General features: G+C 39.6%; 2 protein-coding genes across 7 annotated transcripts; both read right to left on the reverse strand.

The window, feature by feature from the left end:
• Positions 1-5,259: 5,259 nt before the first annotated feature.
• LOC113036158 (low affinity immunoglobulin gamma Fc region receptor III-B-like) lies at positions 5,260-8,444 on the reverse strand. The gene is made up of 6 exons (XM_026192293.1): positions 8,398-8,444; positions 8,271-8,306; positions 7,854-8,144; positions 7,067-7,339; positions 6,507-6,773; positions 5,260-6,409 (listed from the first exon to the last, which is right to left on the reverse strand). Exons 1-6 carry the CDS (start codon positions 8,420-8,422, stop codon positions 6,378-6,380), a joined length of 924 nt encoding a protein of 307 aa, XP_026048078.1. The 5' UTR covers positions 8,423-8,444; the 3' UTR covers positions 5,260-6,377.
• A 1,948-nt stretch (positions 8,445-10,392) lies between these two features.
• Positions 10,393-19,340, reverse strand: rabgef1l (RAB guanine nucleotide exchange factor (GEF) 1, like). 6 transcript variants are annotated; one of them, XM_026192289.1, is made up of 9 exons: positions 19,194-19,340; positions 18,185-18,373; positions 17,846-18,018; positions 16,062-16,240; positions 15,350-15,431; positions 15,104-15,236; positions 14,857-14,948; positions 13,627-13,883; positions 10,393-12,781 (listed from the first exon to the last, which is right to left on the reverse strand). In XM_026192289.1, exons 2-9 carry the CDS (start codon positions 18,355-18,357, stop codon positions 12,356-12,358), a joined length of 1,515 nt encoding a protein of 504 aa, XP_026048074.1. In that variant the 5' UTR covers positions 18,358-18,373; positions 19,194-19,340; the 3' UTR covers positions 10,393-12,355. The 6 variants fall into 6 exon arrangements, with proteins under 6 accessions (XP_026048074.1, XP_026048071.1, XP_026048072.1 ...); XM_026192286.1 differs by having other exon boundaries at positions 18,185-18,376; XM_026192287.1 differs by having other exon boundaries at positions 19,177-19,340.
• Between the last annotated feature and the right edge of the window lie 2,101 nt (positions 19,341-21,441).

Genomic DNA, 21,441 nt, shown 5'->3' on the forward strand with positions numbered 1-21,441 from the left:
TTATTCTGTTACTCTTGTTCTCTTCTGCTTGCTTTCTTTTTTCTTTCTCAGCAGGTGACCCAGGTGATTGATATATGCATTTTTTTTTCTTTTTTTCTTCTTTTTTTTCTTTTTCTGCCCGTTCTTTTGGTTTTTGGTTTTTGCCCTTCTCCCCCGTCCCTCTTCTCAGCTTGTTTCTCTTTCCCTCTTTCTTTCTCCCCTTCTTTCCCCCAGTCAAGTCTGTCCCGTATTCAGTAAGTGAAAATAAAATAAACAATAAGAGGTGAATCAAATGGACCATTACGGCAAGGCTGGGATGGTCAGTTTGGTAAAGTAAATCCGTTGGGCATCTTTCTTTGCCTTTAGACAATAATTCTGATGGCAAAAGAGCCAAACGGGACAGGCAAAAAAAAAAAAAACAAAACAAAAAAAACATGGCAGAGCCAGTCATCTACGCTAGAGCGGGGCGGATCTAGAGAAATTTTCTTAGGGTGGCATGAGGGTGGCAAAGGAATCAAATGGGGTGGCAAAATCAAAGCCTTTTTTTTTTCCAAACACATATGCAGGTGGTTACATATGGTTAGAATAATTCAAATGCAGTAAGTATACACGTTTTTCATATAAATATAGTCTAGAATTTAATTATTCTCTGTAGTCCACATAATTAAACACTTTAGTTACATAAAACATGTGAGTTTTGATTGTATGTACTGTATAGCCTGTATAATAAATAAATATGTAGCCCAACAAGTATAAAATCCAGAAAGCTACACAACATGGGGCGGTTCATTTACAAACACAAGTCTAACTTAAGTTTCACACTGTTTTTTGTTAGAAAACAATCACATTGTTAGATACTTAAATTACACAATATGTCAGAAATCTGCACTGTCATGAACAAAAATGTAAACCTAATTTTTCATGATTTGTTGGATCAACCCACAGAGGTCTGTAATACAACAGCCGTTTTTGACTCCTTTTGAGTTTACGTTTGTATTTCACCCTCAAAGTGTTTCATTTTATTTTTTCCCCCTTGCCTTGTTTGGTGTCATTCTTTTCAGCTCAACTGAATTTAGTTGTTTTTTTCACTGACATACTGCATTAGTATTACTGATCTGAAATCACACAAATAACTTAAAATCCTAGTAGTATTTTTTTTCTGTAAAAAAAAAAACAGTAAATGTTTATAACTTGAAATGCAAATATAAATTGTACATTTTGTAAACATATACAACTATTTATCTAAAAATGCAGCCAATACACCTGCTGTTTTTTTTCTTCATTTTGTACAACCATTTAAAAATATTACTAAAACTAAAATGAGAGAACAATCAGGTTTCGCAATAAGATGCCCCACAAATGATGTGTGCCAGTAAAAAAAAGTTTGTCCACCAAAAGACAGGAGAGCAGCACGGATAAATCTGCAGGCCTGACAACAGGTGTATCACTCCGCTGGTTTTCTACTTAGTGACAGTGTTTACACTGCAATGTGCCTTTGTGACATTCATTCGTGCCCTCACTGACACACAAAACAAAACGACTACACAACAGAACAACTACACAAGACCACACAACACACTAAGTAAACACTCCACACTAAACGTCACAAATCTCCCACATCTAAAAACTCTCTCTCTCACTCGCTCGCTCTGTCTCGCTGCCGTTACCGTCACTCCCAAAACTTTTCCCTCTTCCTAAACAACCAAATCCCACGTGTTGACTGTTTTTTTTAATTGGTCGACATGGTACATTCGTCCACCGATAGGAAAGAGGTGGCTCAGGAGAACTCAGCCATCAGTTTGCTGTGACAGCTGGAGGCTCAGCTAAGCCCGCCCAGCATCCTGCTCCATCAGCTGAATCCATACAGCCATCACCTGTCTCCACTGGGAGCTCCAGAGAGCCCTCACAGCCACCTGGGTTTCCCACATCAGCTGGAGTCGTAGCCCAGCATGTCCTGCATCCTGTCACGCTACCACCTACAAAACCACCTGCAGCTGCTACGCCACCAGCTCAACTGCCTGCATCTGCCATGCCGTCATCTGCTCAACCGGCCGTGGCATCCACACCGTCGCCTGCAGCTCTTCCATCTGAATACACCATCACCGTCTGCCATTTCTACGCCCATGCCTGGTCCTGCCACACCTGGTTCCACCTCGCCTGGTCCCGCCATGCCTCAGGCTGAGGTCAATGCGTTGTTTGGACTAGCCACTGTCAGGCCTGCCCCTGCCAAGCCACGTCCAGCGTGCCAAGCCGCCCGAGGGTCATCGCCTGTGCCCGCTTTGCCATCGCCACTTTCCCCATGGTCGGTCTCCGGACCTGCTTTGCCCCGCAGTTGGCCTCTCGAACTGTTTCATTATAAACACTGTCGGTCGGTCAGTTGACTGGACGTAGTTGCGGTTGCTCTCATTGTGGTGTACTACACTGAAGCTAAGTCTACTCCGAAGCCAAAGTACCAGTACACCAAGAAACCCGGCCCTCAGATCACGGTGCACAGAGGCCTGACAGATTTTCCACTCACACTTATTTTACACAGAGCCATTTGGAGAAAAAGGCCATGCAGGAAGAACTGGTTTACCTGGGCCACCTTGCATCAGTGGGCTATGGGCTTCATCTATGGGCTTAAAGGGAGAAAATGGTATGCACTTTAAAATGACTTTATAAGAATCAGAATCAGAATCAGAATCAGAATACTTTATTGATCCCTGGGGGAAATTATTTTTGTTACAGTGCTCCATTTTAAACCAACATTAAGACAAGACAGACAATACGCTAACTAAGAATAGTACAATATATACATATATATACATACATACATACATAAGTCACTCATAGATAAATAGTTGGAAAAGAAACATGTGTAGCTGTAGCAGCAAACAGTGTGTTAAGTGGATGCGTTGTACAGGGAGATGGCCACAGGCAGGAATGATTTCCTGTGTCGTTCAGTGGTGCTTTTCGGTAATCTCAGTCTCTCACTGAACGAGCTCCTGTGACTGACCAACATGTCATGGAGTGGGTGGGAGGTGTTATCCAACATTGTCTTTATCTTGGACAGCATCCGCCTCTCCGACACCACCTTGAGGGAGTCCAGCTCCATCCCCACAACATTGCTGGCCTTACGGATCAGTTTATTAAGTCTGTTGGCATCTGCGACCCTCAGCCTAAGAAAGGAATATTTTATTATGCTATTTACTCATTGGCCACTTTATTATTTAGGTATGCAAACATAGTCAAGACAACCTGCTGAACTTCAAGCTGAGCATCAGAATGGGGAAAAAACGATTTAAGTGACTTTAAGCATGGCATGATTATTAGTGCCACATGTGCGAAATAACCACTTGTAACAACCAAGGTACGCAGAAGAGTTTCTCTGAGTTCACAACACATCAAACCTCGAAGCAGATGGTCTACAACAGCAGAAGACTATACTGGTAATCTGGGTTGGATCTCCTTTTGCATTCAGAATTGTCCTTATTCTTCATGTCATTGATTCAACAAGGTGCTGGAAACATTTCTCAGATATTTTGGTCCATGTTGACAAGACAGCCACAGACAGACACACAGTTGCTGCAGATTTCTTGAAAAGTACTTAATGTCAGGTTCTAGAAACCAGTTTGGGATGATTTGACTTTTGTGACATTATACATACATACATATATACATACGTATGTACGGACGGACGGACAGACGGTTTTTACACACCGGTTCTTTAGAAACAATGACAGTAAAACCTAGGGATGGACCGAGCCGATATACAGTATCGATATCGGTCTGACCCTGACCTAAATTACTAGATCGTATATCGGGGAGAAAAAAAAAAGTAATCCGATCCATTAAATATCACAAAAGCACCTCAAAAAACTTGAGACATGGAGTAACCCATGTAGTGACCTTAGCACGTCGGAGCATTATGCGTCATCTGATAAAGCGGCTGTTGAGTGCGAGACCTGTCAGCGGTCTGGAGTTCATACTGAAAGCATTTGGAGCCTCGCCACATGCTGCCAAACCAGGTGTTGTGCCAAGGTAGTTATCCCAGACAAAATTTCTCCCCCTCTGCCCACAACAGAGTGAACAGCAGTGGGCTGAGCACACATCCCTGAGGGGCTCCAGTGCTCAGTGTGGTGGTGTTGGAGGTGCTGTTACTGATCCGGACTGTCTGAGGTCTCTCTGTCAGAAAGTCCAGGATCCAGTTGCAGAGGGAGGTGTTCAGGCGCAGCAGGCCTAGTTTTCCAATCAGGTGCTGAGGAATGATTGTGGATGGAGACGCTCAGAGACTGGAATGGAGCGTATGCCAGCAGTGAGGACGACAGCATCTTCTCTGGATTTCTGCTTTACTCAGACAAGCCGTGATGCACACTTTGTGTTTACTATCACAAAGTCTGAATACTGGTGGTGCTAGTGTACATGCTGGTCTGCACGTCTTCTATTATTGCCTAGCCTCTTCTTAAGAAGGGATAGTACTCGCCACACAATAATGCTGCTGCAGATTAGTGCTCCAAAGTTTTGATTGACACCACCCTAATTAAATATAATGGTTAAATACAGTCCAATTTTTTTTAAGATAGTGAGTAAAGCATCCCAAGAAATACCACTGAGTTAATTATTGGAAGATGGCATTCACAAGTAGTAAATAAATGAATCTCCTGTTATCCAGACAGAAGAAACTAAGTTTTTTTTAAAATGATAAAAGTGTAAAAGTTCAATATTTAGCATAAAAAATGTATAATTTATCCAACATTTTTGTGCACATGCAGTGCCTCCTTATGTTAAAGCATCCTAATTAAAAGTAGCAGCAGTAAGTGAGAGATCGTGCAGAAGTTTATTATTCAGCTACCAACGCAAAAGATAAAGCACAAAAATATGATCAGTGCTGTTTATCTATTTGTCAGCAAGATTACTGTGTTCCTCTACTGATTCCTTCAGTTAACCTTCAAGTCAATGCCCTGACCCAGTGTCACCCTTGCCTCATTTGCATGAAATGAAAAAGCTCCTTCCTTTTGGGTCCTACTTTTTTCTCACGATTTAACTGCTGCTTCCTTTTTAGTTGTTTTCACCTATAATGACCTAAGTTGTGTGAACATGCATGCAAAAAGTGTTAAATAGAAAAGACAAATGTGTTCAAAATAGTCATCACCGACAGCTGCATCTTAATGTAAATCTGTCAAAAAATGACTGCACCCCTGTGTCTTATGAAACCAGTGATTGTAATATATAAGAAGTTCTGCTCAAATATGGAGCAGTAAAAAGAAATTGTGTTCACAGAAAATAAAATCCAGCAGTACATAACATTTTTTAAAATGCTTTATTTGATTTTAACATGTATGTGTTAGATATCTCCAACAATTCTGGTACAGCGCTTGATGTTTGTTAACTGGAAATAATTCAAAAAGATAAAAATTGCACAGTTCTGTACAGAACTGTGACAATGACGCAGCGTGATTAGTAGAGGGGTTTGGTTTGTAATGTATGCTACGTTGTCACAGAGAGGCTGTGTGGCACCCTGAGTATTTTAAGTGTTAAAAAAGTCTCAGAATTTGATGAACTTCTTTTAATGTGCCCCCCCAATCACTTTTTTTTTTTTTGCTTTTGTTGTGACAATAGTTGACATCATAACACAGAGTGAAAAGCTCATTTCCTCCCACCTGATTTGATGCTAAGGCGATATTTAGTTCCGCCAGTAGGTGGCAGTGGCGGATCACACAAATGAGTGACTGACAAAGTAATCCCTTATAAAAGTAGTAATCAGTTACCATCAGTAACACACAACTGCTGTTTTGCTGCGTTTCAGGTGAGAGCGGTAGACGAGCAGTATATACATTTATGTAAAATTGATACTTATTTAAAGTAACGTGACCAAATAAGGGGGTTAATTCAGGTTATCCTTGGGTAACGCTAGTAACGTGGGTGCGCTAGCTAAATGATGTTTCTCTCCTGCATTAGCCTGTAACTGTGTTGTTTCATCAGAAATATGATAGAAAACAATTAGCTGGTTTCAGTGAAAGTTATAAGAAATGTTTTGGTAAACCAGCCAGTACATCTTATGTTGTGGATGTTTACTGGTGACTGGTTTACTGGTTTATTGTCAATTAGTTACTATGTTTATGTCCCCAGACATGTTACCAGGTTCCTCCAATCAATTTGCCTGATCTTGAGTTGTAGCTGAGTCAAAATCCTGGTCTGTAGTCAGCAAAGTGGTTGGGACTGCTTGTGAAGTCTTCAGTGGAGGCGCTTGTGATGGTGTGCTCTTTTCTGGAGTGAACTGAATCGGCTGGTGAGAGGAGAGGTTAGGGGAGGTTGGTAATGAAGCAGCAGCAGGTGGGAAGTCATCTGTGGCTGAAGCAAGGCGAAATACTGGCCTTTGTCCAGGATGAAGAGGTGGCATCCTCTCAGGTTCTGTTGGGTCAGAGATGAGATGGCCTCTGAGGCTGTGCAACTGTTAGACACAAAGTATCACATTTTTAGCAATCCATTAGGAACTTTGGGGCTTATCGGTGTAGAACAAATGCTGGGGTAAATTAAAATTTAAATACCTCTTATTTGTCCAAAGTTTTTGGGTTCACTGGACTTCGAGAGGTCCAACTGAGACACCTTTGCCTTGCAGCTGTACAGCCCTGGAGTCTGTTTCACTACATTATAGTTGTCAGAGGTTGCAGGTCCCAGTCGCCTGTTATTTTTGTAGAAATAGAAGTCTATCGGAGGGGCAGGGGCGTTGTACTGCACATGGCAAATGAGCTTCATCCTCTTTAGCTGAGTATCATAGTTGGGGATGATCTTCAAAACTGGCTGTGACAGAACCTCTGTGACAGAAGACATTGATTTAATTTAAGGGAAAAAAACAAGTGGTAGGTCATGAGGCTAAGAATATTTATGTTCAATTGTACTAACAGGAATAACTTAACATTGTGGGAAATATGGGCTTTCTTGCTCAGCATTAAAGGAGAAGGTCTATACACACCAAGTTTAGCACTAGGTGTAAAAATGGATCACTTATAAGAACACTATCTCGATTAGCACATCTCTCAAAGCATGCTGTCATTCCTTTAACTACACCACACCTAAGATAAGAACACACAATTCTGTGTAATCTCACCTAAGATCTGTACATGAGCACCAGCAGAAATGACAGAGTGTGTTTGTCCCATCACATCCCAGGAAGCCCTGCAAGAATATACTCCTAGGTCCTCAAGGCTCAAGTTGGTCAGATAGAAATCTGGCTCGTGACCGTTTTGTCTCATTACTTCAACGCCATCTTTGTACAAAATAATGTCTTCAAGTCGGGGGTTCCCTCTGACACGACATGTCACCTCCAATGTGCTCCCGACAAGTTGAGGATGTCGTGGGACTTGCAGAATCGCCCAGCCACCTACGGAAACACCACAGAGTTACCTCTGAATAACTTCCAATCTTACATTAGTAAAGCAATGGGAGAAATTCACTAATTTCCTAACATTTAATGTAACAACATCTAACAATAATGCGTAATGCTACAATGCAAGAAGGGGAGGTTAAGGTACTCTATAATACAGCCTGCACCCCTGATATACTGTCTAGTTATAACATAAGGTGGGGAAAAGATACCACATAAGTACAAAAAACCCCAAACAAAACAAGTCCTTGTTGTACCAAATTGACATTTTAAGTAGAATTATAGAAGAAGATTTATATGTTAAACCCTAGAAAGTCACAGTATAAGTTGCAGGCTGTATTAAGAAGTGCTGCCATCACTCACAGCATGTCTTAGATGAGCTGCACAGAAAACCTAAAGTTGAAAAGAAGCTTATAGATGTTCAATGCTCCAGTGTTAGGATTACACAGGAAGAAAGAAGCCTAACGTGCAAAGCAATTTTATTTCTTTCATGCAGACAAACAGATCTTACCGTCCACCTTGAGCTCCACAGGGACACTTTGCTGGGTGCGAATCTTTCCCACCTTCGTGTTTCTTGTTCCTTGGCAGTAGTATTTCCCGCTCTCTTGAACTTTGGTATTCAACAGATTTAATTCCTGCCCAGTCTGTGAGAGCTCCTCAGAGCCCCTGAACCACAGGTAGGTCCAGTTAGACCTGTGCACATCAGGAATACTGCATCTCAAGTGTGCTCTCTCCCCCGAGAAGATCCTTGAATGTCCTGACACCAACTCGATGTTGGCTCTGAAAGACGTCTCAGTGGGAACTGCAGAAAAAAAGAAGAATACGTTTAAAGGATCTATTTTGGTAATGAGTGTAAATCCTGAGATCACTTCTAAAATAATATCTGTGCAAATTGAAAGTATATTTGTAAAGAATATTTGGTCCATACCATGAGACACTACAATCTGTGAGAGTGCTGAAAAAACTGAAAGAGAAAATAATCAAGTTTAAATGACAGTTACATCAGGTCAGTATGTAAAAGTACATTTTCATTAAATGAGCTGAAGAAAACTCACCAAAGAGAGAGATGAGCTTGTCCATTTTGGAGACTCTTCAAGAAACAGAAGCCGATCGAGTATTTATTCATTTTCACTAAAAGGAGAAGTGAAAATGCTTCTTCCCCCCCTCGGGGTGTAACACATGAGGACTTCATCTTTTCCAAACAATTTTCTACCGTAGGCTAAAATTAGTTTCATGGTAAACCACATCATGTGGCAAATTAAAGAATTTCCCTCCTGTATCTGACCCCTGTTAAATAGCTCTGATATGTTGCACAGTTCTCCCCAACAACACTTTTTTTCTTCTTCTGATTAATGTGGAAAGTTGATATTTTCCAGATTTAGCAAACACAGTTGTTCTGTTTATTTGTTGTATCAAGCCAATTGAAATAATGCAAATTTTACACTTTATTATTGTAGTACTGATGCAGTAGTCTGCTATGAGCTTTTTTCTCTTACAGCACTGTGTAAAAGCCATGAGTCACCCCTCGTGCCTTTATATTTTGCCAGGAAAATGGGAAATAGGTCCAGCAATTTATTGAAATGTGGAAATGTACACGGTAATACAGCACATGAGGCAAAAATAAAATTTGTACAATTCTAACAAGCTTGACAGTTAATATTTGTTATGACCTTTATTCTTTAACACAGTCAAAACTGTCTGAAGCAGTTTTCTTTTAATTTCTTTGAGTAGTCTTGAGGAATAGTTCTCCAGGCTTCTGGAAGGACACTATCGTCAAAGACTGATAGTGTCACATTGTGTGTGGTTTCTTTTTTTTTCTTTTTTTTTTAAAATCCAGGTATGGTCTTACTGAATTGGCAGCGTGACAATATTAAGCTGCTGCCAATCAGTTATTTTCCAGATAGTGGCCATGACGGAGCCTCCAACATGTTTTTTTTTTTAGATGCATGTAGCCACTCACTGTTGTATCCTCCTACATTCTTTTAAATATATTTTTGGGGGCTTTTTCTGGCATTATAGATAGTGCAGTGAAGAGTGAAAAAAAACATTTACCATTGCATTTTCCAAGTTACTAATCTGCTGGGATTTTCCCAGCACAACCATCTCTAGAGTTTACCGAGGTTAGTTTAAAAAAAAAAAAAAAAAAAAGAAGAGTTCATATCAGGGCAGTTCTCCAAGTAAAAATGCTTTGCTGATTTCAGAGGTCAGAGGAATGCTTTGAACTGATAGAAAGGCAACAGTAACTCAAATAACCACTCTTTACAACCAAGTCATGCAGAAGAGCATCTGTGACCAAAAACCTCGAAGCAGATGGTCTATAGCAGCAGAAGACCACACCTACATTATTGATAAGTGTATAATTAATAGAATGAAACTCCATCAGGTTTTTATACAATCCACTGATTCACTGCACTGTTGAGCTGTACTCCCGAACTGTGAAATATTATTTGTTGCATTATTCTTTCTAGCTCATTTGAACCCTTCCAGTGAAAATGAACCGCAGAGCTTTTCACTGGAAGGGTGTGTTTTCTTGTTCTCTTTTTCTTTTCTTTGGTTTTTTTCTTTGAGCCAAGAGGTCTTAAGCAACAGTTCTCGAGGCTTTCTAGGTTTCGCTTTTGGTTTCTAGTCCACTCCTTACACCTGACCATGTTCACGGGAATGTGGTTTTTTTCTTTTTGTGTTACAGACAACATAACTAAGGACCATTTTTAAATTGTATCTTTAGGCATTTTGTTATTAAACCTCAGTAGGGCATGGAGTGTGTTTTTACAAATTTAAGGAAATTGGACAAGTGCACGGTGAAAGCAGAAGAGGCCTAAAACGCTATCAACAGCAGATTACCAGCCACGTCATGAAAAACACATCCTTAAGATATGCTGCCAAGAAGCCACCCTTAAAGTATCCCCCCCCCCTTTCCCAGAACAGTAGACACAGCTAAAATTCTGGGTTCATTTTTCCTGATTTTGCATGTCAGGAACTTCATTCCTGACATGCAAAATCTTGACCATCACAGTCATGTGAAAAAAATTAAAAGGAACCACAACAGTCCATTTTACTTTTCTATTTTTATTAACCACACACCCATAGATGCAAATATACCAATACTGCCCCAATAAGTTACATTTAAATAAAAGACAGTATTCTGTTCATTTCTCCCATGTCACACAACAACAAACCTATAAGGTAACAAAGACGCGGTTTAAAATGTTTTGAAATACCTGATAAATGGCTTCTGCATACAGTGCAATAAGAATTTATTCAAGCTGTTAGTTTATGTCTGCATTAAGAGCTTTTTCTCAAAGTGAATTTTGACAGCAGCCGCACACTGACTGCACTGTTGCAAATTCTCAACAACAACAAAAATTAAACCTGGTTGGAAAGGGAAACTTTAGCTCGCGAGAAAAGAAAAATGTGCCTCACATAATTCAAACAAACTTTCCTAAAAAGCTTCCTCCACTTCAAGACTGAGAAATTTAAAGAAGACAGTTGAACTAAATCTGTGCAACAAAGACGCTTTTAACTACTATACTATCAACTAATCTGCGCAATGACCTTCATTATTGAATGAAGTGCTTTAAAAGCAAACAAAAGTGCCATAAAATAAATTAAACTGGTTTTCTAAATTCTCCATGAGCCTCTGGAGTGATTCTGCCTCATTCTTACAGGGAAACGGCATCGTGCTGGTTTTTGTGCCCAATTCATTCACCTTCTTTCAGCAGACCTGCTCATAATGCTCTCTTAAATCGTCAACGACCCGATCATTAAAATTTATACATCTTCAAGCAAAGTTTTTTTTTTTTTTAATCTACTGTAAATATTACAGGATTATCATCTCCTACTGCATCCAGAGGGAGGATTAACCAACACCGTATAGAAAAATAAAATCACTTCTGTACATTCAGCTTGTGACTAGAATGAGGTCAGCCATGGAAAAAAAAAAAAGTATTTCTACAGGTGTAACTGGAGGATTTGTCAACATTACTAGAACATGCAACACACACACACAGTTTCTCAACTCACGCACACACTTCTTTTTTCTGGCTATTTCTGTGAAGGGTTGTGAAACGCACACTAAACACAGCACACATTACAAACATGAGCTGGAGTTTCAGAGTTTTAAAGAGCGGCAAGTTGGTTATTGCATCATTGGGAGTTCCCTACCACCTCGTTTACCCCCACCCCGCCCATCTAAAGTGTTATGTAAAGTGTAATGAAAATTATTGTTTGTTAGATACAACTTGGGAATTAAGGGCCAACATAGCCCGGAGACATACGCTTAAAATAAATCCTCATCTGATAGTTTGAGAGTTATTATACATGTTTAAATATCGTCCATTTTACCCTCTCTGTACATAAAGGGTGAAGAATAGCTGAGGTACTGAAGATGCCACAGTGGGTGACAAGCGGATGTGTTTCGGAAGAACTTGGAATGGAGTCACTCTCTTTCCACTGCTCAGCTGGATTGAGGATATCAGCAAGTCTAACACTTTAACAGGAGCAGACTGTAACAGTAACAGACCCCTGACTGAGTGTTGCTGGACTCCAGGACTCCACCTAGTGGTGCCTGGTGTTCAAAATAATCTCAAACTTTAGTAAATGCTCTTATTTGCTTCCTGGTGGAGAGTCAGGAGCATTCATACCACTCTGACAGCTGCAACCAGCCTAGCCGTGTCCACAGGTGACAGAAATCCACCACCAATGAACTGCTGATCTGTACGAAAGCTTCTACGCTTTGGTTTTTCTACAAACTAATTTACAACAAAATATTTCGCAGTGTTCAAACACGAGAGTGGCATCAAGCTTCTCATCTTACTCTCTCCAAGAAAGCAAATAAACGCACAACCCAAAAATAACAAACTTTTTTTTTTCCATTTGAAAGTGACATTGCTATAAGGTCTAGCTTCATGGCTTCTACAAGAAAAGGGTGGATGGAGCAAAGATTCTGGGAGTGTTGACTGGGATCTGTATCAGACAGCTGGAGGGAAAAGGGTCAGGGTGGAGTAAAGCTTTATATCAACCAGCAAACACTTGTGGCTGCAGTGGTGGTGGCAGGAGCTCATTCTCAACATTATCAGAGTCGATTGCTGATGAAGCTGCTGCAGCCCCACTCGCTGTGGGTGCAGGGGGGTTTTGCATGTCGGGTGGAAAACTCTCCAGAACGCTCTGCACTTTCTGCTCCACTTCATCGGTCCAGTCAATGAGGTCACTCTCCAGCTGGCGAGCCTTCTCAATGACGCGCTCCTGCCTTTCCCCGAGCCCCGTCAGCAGATCCAGCCTTTTGTGGACCTGACTGAGAGCGCTGTTGCTGGAGGAGGAGGCGGCTCCGGAAGTGAGTGGCCAGTTTGGGGACGCCTGGCCCGACATGTAAAGCTCAAACTCCTCAGAGCTCAGGTTCAGAGACTGGCCATCCAACTTCTCAATGAAGGCCACTGCGCAGCACTGGGAAGACAGGAAGTAAGAGTGATTTAAAAAAAAAAAAAGAAAAAGAAATCTCAACCATGGATGTCATCCGTGGTTTAAATGTCACTAGTCGGTAACAGACTTACTAGTCCTTTAATCTGATTGTTAAAATTTTAATTGATGCCCAATGGTGTTAAATGATTGTGTCCTAAGTCATAAATCTATTAATGCAGGCCTTAGAATGCAGTATTAGAATGACATTTCGATACAAGCGGTGGAAATTAGCCTTTTTCGAAAGGTGGATGTGCTCTGCCTTAGTGATGGGGTGTGGAGATCAATCAATCACGAGGAGTTCAGAGTATACCGCTGCTCCTCCACATCATAAGGAGATGGCTAAGGCTGTCGTCTCCTGGACAAGGTGTTCTGACATGTCCTATCGGAGAAGGTCCCAGCGACCCAAAACACGCTGGAGAGATTACATCTATTGGCTCACCTGGGAAAGGCTCGATGTTTCCCAGATAAGCTGGAGGAGGTGGCGAGAGGGAACTTGGAGCTTGTTTTTTGTTAAATTTTAGCTTTTATTCAAGTGGCTGTTGTGAATTTTAGAACAGCATGCGTCATTCATAATGCACGACACAATCTTGATAATGCACAATGCGAGGTGAAGCACAGACGCACAAGCGGTATATTAATTTTTCCATTAAGCAGTTCTCAAATTTAACTTACTGAGGGATTCTTAGTTTTACTAGTTGGTTAGCCTGATTTTTTCCCCTCATTTAGTCGAGTAAGAAATTGGTTGCCAGGAATTGGCAACCAATTTCAGAGCTGCTACAGACAAACACCGATAAGCCACATAAATGCACTTGTTGTACTAATTTCCTCACCAGATTGGTGAAATAGTAGCCGTCCTCTCCAGTCATGAGTCTGCTGGGGTTGCAGAAACGGGTGATGTATTGGATGTTGGAGTGCAGTCGCGGTGGGTTTGCTTTCAGCACGATGTAGATCAGTGTGGGGAGGAAGTCGTCTGCAGACGCAGCCTCTTTCTTGCTGACTTTGATGGCATTGAAGATGTGCTTGCTGCAACGAGTAATGCATCCCAGCTTGTTCTTGGGAACGCGCTTCGAATCCATTTCAATCACGTCTGAAACAAGAGAAGACAAACAGAGCATTAATCTGAAAGTTTTGTCCTAGCAGCACTATAAGGAAGGTTTCTACCAGCGTACTACAAGCTCAGCATCCTGCAGGTCCTAAGCATCAGTAGCATCTTTGGACAAAAGCTACAAGCATTAGGTTAGATGATGTATCGTATCAGCCCTCTGTTCAAGTTTATTTTTAACACATGCAAAAGTAGTCTGAAAAAAAAATTACACAGAAGTAAAAATTAAAAGAAGAATAAATATTATTTTCTGACTTATGTCCACCACTCAACGTAGTTTAACACTCTGGAGTCTAGTGTATAACTGACCATTTCAGACTACTTTTGATTTCACCTTTATATTTCAAATGTATAAACTGTTTAGCTTTCCTTGTTTGGTATCATTCTTTTCAGCACAACTTCACAGTTATTTTCTCTTTTCGATTTACTGTGTTAACACAACTGAACTAAAAATCACAAAAAACAAATCAATCAATAAATAAAAATAAAATACATTTTTAAAAAGTAGGAAATAGTTACATACATAAATAGTTACGATAATTACAAACTTGGGTGTCCACATCGCCCACCCTCCCAGCAGGGTGACGACAATACCCCATCAGCCTTTTATAGCTAAGGGATAAAAAGCATGGCATAAATTATTTATCTCTGTCCACACTTAAGAAACAAGCTGAAACTGAGACTCAGCAAAGCTTTGTCTTGCTTCTACATCATCTTAAATCAGTCGTGTGATCTGGACGCAACGGTGTGTCAGACTACTTCAGAGGGTTAACACACAAGTTCCTTTCTCTTTCCGCTGTAAGTGGAAAATAAAAGTACTGTCCTTCTTCTAATGTGTGCACAGCACTGCTCCTAACCCTCTATCCCCGACTGCATAATCAGCCAGGTGTCACAATGTTCCTGTGAGAGCGCGAGATGTCCTGTTTTGTTCTTAAACAAAACCGAGTATGAGACAAACCTGTGATGGCTTTGACTACGCTGTCAGAAACCTCAGGGATCTCCTCATCTACAGGAACACACAGCATCTCAATGGTGACCCAGTGCAGGGCTCTGTAATAAATCATTCAGTACTTCAGTCCCAGAGTAGTATGCAATATGCTGTGTTTTTACCTGCAGCAGTATTTCCTTGTTATTATCAAAAAATACATTTATTTAAAACAAAAAAAAAAGTCTTTTAAGTGTTGTGACGACTTTTGTCTGCGAACCTGATCCTCTTCTGAATTGCCAGGTCTTTCTTCTCATCATCAGTTGTTTCTGGACAGAAGGCTTCCTTGTAGAGACGAGTCATTATGTACTTTTCGACTTCATCCATAATACACTCTACTTCATCAGACGAACCTACAAAAAGAAGCCCAGAGAATAGAGATATTAAATCAAAATCATACCCAGTAATACTGTTAATATTTTTCATTTAAAGCAGATTTTTGTTGGGTGTAAGAGTGACGCAGCACCTTTGAACTGGGTCTGGAGGCGCTCTGAAAGGTTCTGGTAGAAGTCCTGCACGCACTCTGACAGCTCATCAGCTCCGATGTCCTGAATTAGGAATAAGAAATAATATAAATTCAGCCTTGATATAACTGGAGTGTAAAACTTTGATAGTCTTGAAGATATTACCTGCAGAAAACACAAGGGCATATTAAATGGATACATTCATAATACATCTGATCAACAACATTTACTAGCAGTTCTGCTTGAACTTCAAACTACTTGCCACGGGAGCGTGACTGTTTTATCTGCTGCTCCCATCATCGCTGCTGCCATTTCACTTCAGTTTGAATCAACTCTCAAGATTCTCACAAAAGACCTTCAATTTTTTTTCTAACCTGTATTTCATTTAGATTCACTTTTTTGTATTTTCTATTTAATCGAGCTCATTCTTCATACCAATCTGAGCTTCTTTGATTTAGAACATTGTATTTGTTTTTCATGTTTTACCTGCTGTAACGCAGGGATTTCCCAACTTTTGGGTTTAAAAAAAAAGTAAATCTTTCCTTACAACACCAAAATACTGCCTTTATCATTTGATTTGAAGCCAATTTGAAGTGGTTAACTATAACTGCTACACCAGTGTTGTGTGAATTTGAGTATGAACATGAAATGAAAACTGAATTTTCACAAACAGTTTTGAGTTATTTGAGTCTTGTATATCTAATCAAAACCCACCCGCTTGTAGACCATGGTCTCAGTGAAGGCCCGACACTGTTTGAAGATCTCCCTGCCAGACTTCAGAGGCTTAAGAAAATCAATAAACTCTCGTGTCGCGATATCACTGTCCACAGATGACTTTCGGCTTGTGGATGAGCTGGGGCTCGGGCTGGACTGCGGGTCAAAAGGTGCAGCATCTGCAGAATGATAATTTATTGTCACTTTAATCAGTTACAGATACTTCAAGCATGTATTCTTAATAGCTCAAAACCACATACAGCAGCTAGTGCTGTACCAGAAAAAGAACACATTTATCCAACCAGATTGTATTTAGGTTAAACTAAACAGGTCTCTTCAACAAGGCAAAGATCACCACACACAAATCTGTGCGTGTAGTGATTTTCCAGCTAAACGGGTAAATTGTAAAGCATTAAGGCAAAGAAATACTTTTACTGAAACAAACTCATTTTCATTATATCCTCATTTTCTCAACAGCATTGTAAACTTTTAACACTATAAAGATACAAAATATAGATTAAAACTATAATAGCACTTCATAATGCAGCTCAGTAACAACATGGTAATACTGTGGTATCAATTTATTACAGAAACTAGAAAGTGCTTCCAGATAAAAAAAAACAAAACATGCATCTTGATGTTTGGTTTTATAAGCTTCTACTTTCATTATTAGAGAAAATGCACATCCACTAATTAAAGGATTAAACATAATTTTTACATTATTACCTTCAAGAACTTTAAAGTAATCTTGAAGGTGGCTTATAACAGCATAATATGAAAACATCTGCCAAATTTACCTCATTATTATCAGCCTACTTCAATAATTAAATTAACTATATTAACATTTTAATCCAAACACTGCACATGTTTTTCAGATATTTTAATCAGATTTTGTGGCAACTCTTGAAAGAGGAGAAGCTGAAATAGTTGTTATTGTATTTACAACCAAAGTTTTACTTTATGATTTTGCCTCAATATAATGCTTGGCAGTATATTTTCATGCATATATAACATATTATTGACTGTTAAAGAGTGCTGAAGCGCGTATTGAGAGGGAAACTCTATTAACTGAATAGCTTTATACTTGCTGAGGGAATATTCTTCTCACTGAAGTTTCTAAACATTTTCCACTAAATTTAACATAAAGAAAACCATTAATACTTTAACATTAACTCTCTTCAACAGGGCAGACATAACGCACAAACCGCTGTGACAAATAATGACACATTTACAAAATTACACTGTCAAACCACATGCTGGGTAATGCTAGCATGCCACGTAGCACAACAGCTGGGAGGAGCAGCATTACTACGTGAAAGAACAGTAAAGACAAATGTGGAATGAAGAAACGAGACCAGAGTCGCAGCAAAATAACTTGTGACCGACCGATGGAGGAGCTTTGTCTGCTGTTTGGAAATTTCTTCTTTTTCTCCTGTTTTTTTTTCTTTTCTTTTTTTCTTAATTCCTCAGCTTTAAAAATGACTCCTTTTACTTAATTTCTGATCATGCTGCTCTCTGTGAGTGGGGCAGCTAATTAATGCTAACCAACCAGATGTTTAAGAATACAGTAACAACAAAAACATGGATTGCATAAAATCAAAGGACTCCTGTTAAGGATTGATTCTTAGTCTCTGTGCTAAATATTTTATTTTTGTAGCAGATATTAAATGTAGAATATTTATCCTTTTTTGGATTTATTTTATCTTATCGGGATGTTATTACTGAGCTGCAACATAAAGCCCTACCAGAGTTTCTAGCAGCTGCCTGTTTGCTACAGTACGTACCTTTTTTTGGTGGTGTTTTTGTGGACGGAATAAAAAACTTTGTGACCGTGTTGACTTTGCTGGACTTTTCTTTAGTCTTTCTCTCCTCAAACTTGCTAAAAGGTGTAATGGAAGGCTGTGATTGGGTCTTCTGTTGTCGACTTGCATAGGCTTCCTCTTCCTCTCTCTGCAACCTGTGAGGAAAAAAATTAAAAAGAATAATAGAACTGTAATACTGCGCAGCTGGACAGCCTACTGTAAGAGGAAGCTGAGTACATCTAGCGGTAAGAGAACAGAACAGCTTCTAACAAATTTGTTTGTCTGAGTAGTCTCACATAGGAGACAAGAAGGTAAACAAACCTTTCAGCGAGTGCCCAGTCCTCCTGAATCTGTTTTTGCTTTTCTCGCTGATTTTCTTCTCGCCAGCACTTTGAGCACAGGCCTTGCCAAGCAGTGTTGCCATAAAAACCACATCCTTTTTTGCATAGCAGCTCTGATTGGTCCAGATGGATCCCACGCCGCTGGCTCATCATTCTTTAAAAGGAAGGACTACTGAGTGGAGACAGAAGTGATAAAACTTTAAAAAGTTGAACAGCCACTGTGCTTTGCTGAATCTAAATATACTACAAATACATTCTTTTATACACAAAGGCTGAGAACGTCATTCAGTCGTTGCAGCTGGACTTAAACTCCTTTATATTTATTTTTACTACTGTGAAACTTACTGTAGTATACGTTTTACTTATAATTATTAGTGAAGACGAGCTTTAATTTGAGTCAACTGCACAAACACATAACACTCCAAGAGGCCTGCAAAGCTTTAAGGCTACTCTATTTCAAAGCAGCTCTGTATATGCTAATGTTCTTCCCTTCATTTCATAATCGTTGTGTTTTGTTGATAATACATTACTCCTATTAGTAATGCTGAGAGGCGAATTTCTGCTTAACAAGCCGCGACAGCTTCATTATACGCCTTAAATGTGTACTAAGGATTCAAACCGACTTTTATTTTGGTCAGAAACTTTTAAAAAAATAATTCTTCTGACATTAAAGTTTGCCGACTGCTGGGTTGTACTAAAGGAATGCCCCCAGCTATGAGCTAAGCTGTGATTAGCACGCTAATAGTCGGTGTAGGACTCTGAAGCTTACCCTTTCCAAACACCGCTGTCTCTTAGCGACAAATGTTTCCTGGAGTTTCTAACAGACCCTTTTAGCCTATGTTACGGTCCAGAATGACAATTCAATAAGCTAATCTATAGCCAGCAATGTAACCAGTGATAACACAAGCTAATTACTGAGCTATCATAGATCGCTAAGACTGCAAGCCAGGTCAACGTTACGTTACTACGTACATTTCGTGTCAACGTACGCAAAGCTTTCTTGTAACGCTATCTTCAGTTGCTCTCCAGTCTCCTCTTGGTGAATATTTACATTAGCCTAACAGCTAGCTTCGCCCCAAACCCATTTTCTAGCTGTTATTTCTTCTTCTCCGCTTTTTAAAAAAACATAGTATACAAATAACTTTAAACAGCTTAGCGCCACCTAGAGTAAACATTCAAGAAGTTTACCTCCGTATGAAGGAAAATAAAATAAAAAATAAATAAAAAAATAAAAAAAATAAAAAAAATAAAATAAAATAAAATAAAATAGTAAAGCATTTGAAATAATTTAAAATAACAGCAGCAATACTATAGGCCTACCTAAAAAGCACACAAAGGTATTTGCATTAGTATATGTCTGTTGTGTGTTATTTATTCAATATTCTTGACTTGTGAAAACAATATTGATTCATAATTTCTTAATCTTCATGCCAGAGGGAGAGCAGACAGTCGTGTGAATAGGTTTAGTCCTTTATGACTGCAGTGATTAGTACTAATACTACAGAGTAAGAAGGTCCTGGGTTCAAATCCAATTTGCATGTTCTTCCTGTGACTTTGAGGGTTCTCTCTGAGTGCTAGTCTTTTCAGAAATATTTATCAGTTGAGGCTGTTTTTATAATTCTGTGAACTACCACAATGGGTTTAAAATAAAGGATGCTAGCTTTCTAAATTTTAAGTACAACAGGTCAGTAACAGTTCCTTTGGTTTGTGCATGTCAATTACCTTTCCTTGTTTAGAGTGCCTTCAAGTAGCTTGCATGTGCTCGGGCTTGTTGTTTGAAAGCTGTATAATTTGTTGGTCTGTTTAAGAATGAGTCAGCAAAGCAATACTCCTACTTCAGCCTCAGAGTGGCTTCATTGGTATTGAGTTATTTCAGGAAAAGAAAAATCACTGAGTGAATAAAATGGTTAACAGCCTCCAGCAAGCATGAAAAAGGGCTTTCACCTCATTTCTATTCTCGCAAAGAGAAAAAATTGTCTGTGGCGATGTTGTGATTTGTGTTCCTGAATCTACTGGACAACTGCAGAACAAGATTTTCCCCCAGATTCTTCTGAACTTCTTCCCCTTGCTGTCTCCCCATATAATTATATTCCATAGGGGATGCATGCATCATAAACTCAGAAGATCTTTAGGCCATACTTGTTTGGCATGCATTGTAGAAACTTGCACCTCCCTGTGAACGGCACAAGCTGTTCATCTAAAATGACACAATCACTGGTGATCAATCGCCCTCTGAATGTTGAGTGCTGTTTGTTATTTCTTACAGTGTAAAATAATCTTCTTAAAGGATGACATATAATATATAATCCTTACAGTCACAGTTGATAAGAATCAGTTTCCCATGAAACTTAATAGGAAATAAATTCCTTAAGACTTCAGGCCTTAAGACCAAAAATATTTGTAAAGAATTTGTAAATATCTGTAAAGAATCACAGAATTTAAATCAGGCAGAGATCTGAACTCTGGGAAACCAAAGCACCGTGTTTCTTTTCTTTTACTGCTGTATATTTGCTGTTTTCTGACCCAATTTCAGCCAGGATTTAGATGTCAGACAGGTGGTCTCACATTGGACGCTATACTACTATGGTATGTACAGCAGTTTGCATCAGTCTAGTGACTAGAAGGTGTCCAGGTCATGTGGCTGTAAAACAAGTACAAATATCAGCTGTGCTCTGCGTGGAGACATTTCTTTTTAAAATGACTGTATTTCATTCACTGAAAGTGTTTTGTATTTCATCTGAAGCCTCTACAGAAACAATTTGAATGAAAGACACTTTTCTCAAAATGTAGACATGTTCCACTAGATGGCGCCAAAGTGACTCAAATTACTTGACGTTGGGACATACGGAGCCAATTGTTTCTTTATTATAATCCCCTTACAGTTAATTTAATCATTTCCATCCTTTAAAAAAATGTTTTTACGTCCCCCCCCCCCCCCCCCCTTCCCCCGAAAAAAGCTCTTAAACGTTGACAGTCTGACAGTCTGTTAAAAAAACTGTTTATTTCTCGGGGTTTTATTCTTGAAGACTTTGACAAGTGCTACTATCAAAACAAGTGATGCAACAAACCGCACGTCTCTCTGTCAAAGCATCAGGGGGGAGCAAAGGTCCTTTTATGGAGCTCGAGGTGACCAGTGGAAAAAAAGATGTCAGAATTTTGAAAACATTAGCAGCCGTTTCTCGCCTGGTTTCGCTTTCAGTAGCTTTCAGTAGCTTTGTGGTTGAAATGTGCTGTTGT

The sequence above is a fragment of the Astatotilapia calliptera genome, chromosome 14 (genome assembly GCF_900246225.1).
Source record: "Astatotilapia calliptera chromosome 14, fAstCal1.2, whole genome shotgun sequence".
Classification (NCBI taxonomy): Eukaryota; Metazoa; Chordata; class Actinopteri; order Cichliformes; family Cichlidae; genus Astatotilapia; species Astatotilapia calliptera.

What these genes read in the sequence shown, in the direction of transcription:
- LOC113036158 (XM_026192293.1), bottom strand. Translation starts at nt 8,422, where the DNA reads ATGGACAAGCTCATCTCTCTCTTTG. An exon ending in TGTGGAGCTCAAGGTGGACG is followed by an intron (nt 7,340 to 7,853) that starts GTAAGATCTGTT and finishes GTGTTTCCGTAG; the next exon opens with GTGGCTGGGCGATTCTGCAA. An exon ending in AAACTTTGGACAAATAAGAG is followed by an intron (nt 6,410 to 6,506) that starts GTATTTAAATTT and finishes TGTGTCTAACAG; the next exon opens with TTGCACAGCCTCAGAGGCCA.
- rabgef1l (XM_026192289.1), bottom strand. Translation starts at nt 18,357, where the DNA reads ATGATGAGCCAGCGGCGTGGGATCCATCTGGACCAATCAGAGCTGCTA. An exon ending in GACTGGGCACTCGCTGAAAG is followed by an intron (nt 18,019 to 18,184) that starts GTTTGTTTACCT and finishes TTTTCCTCACAG; the next exon opens with GTTGCAGAGAGAGGAAGAGG. An exon ending in CCTCCAGACCCAGTTCAAAG is followed by an intron (nt 15,237 to 15,349) that starts GTGCTGCGTCAC and finishes TTCTTTTTGTAG; the next exon opens with GTTCGTCTGATGAAGTAGAG.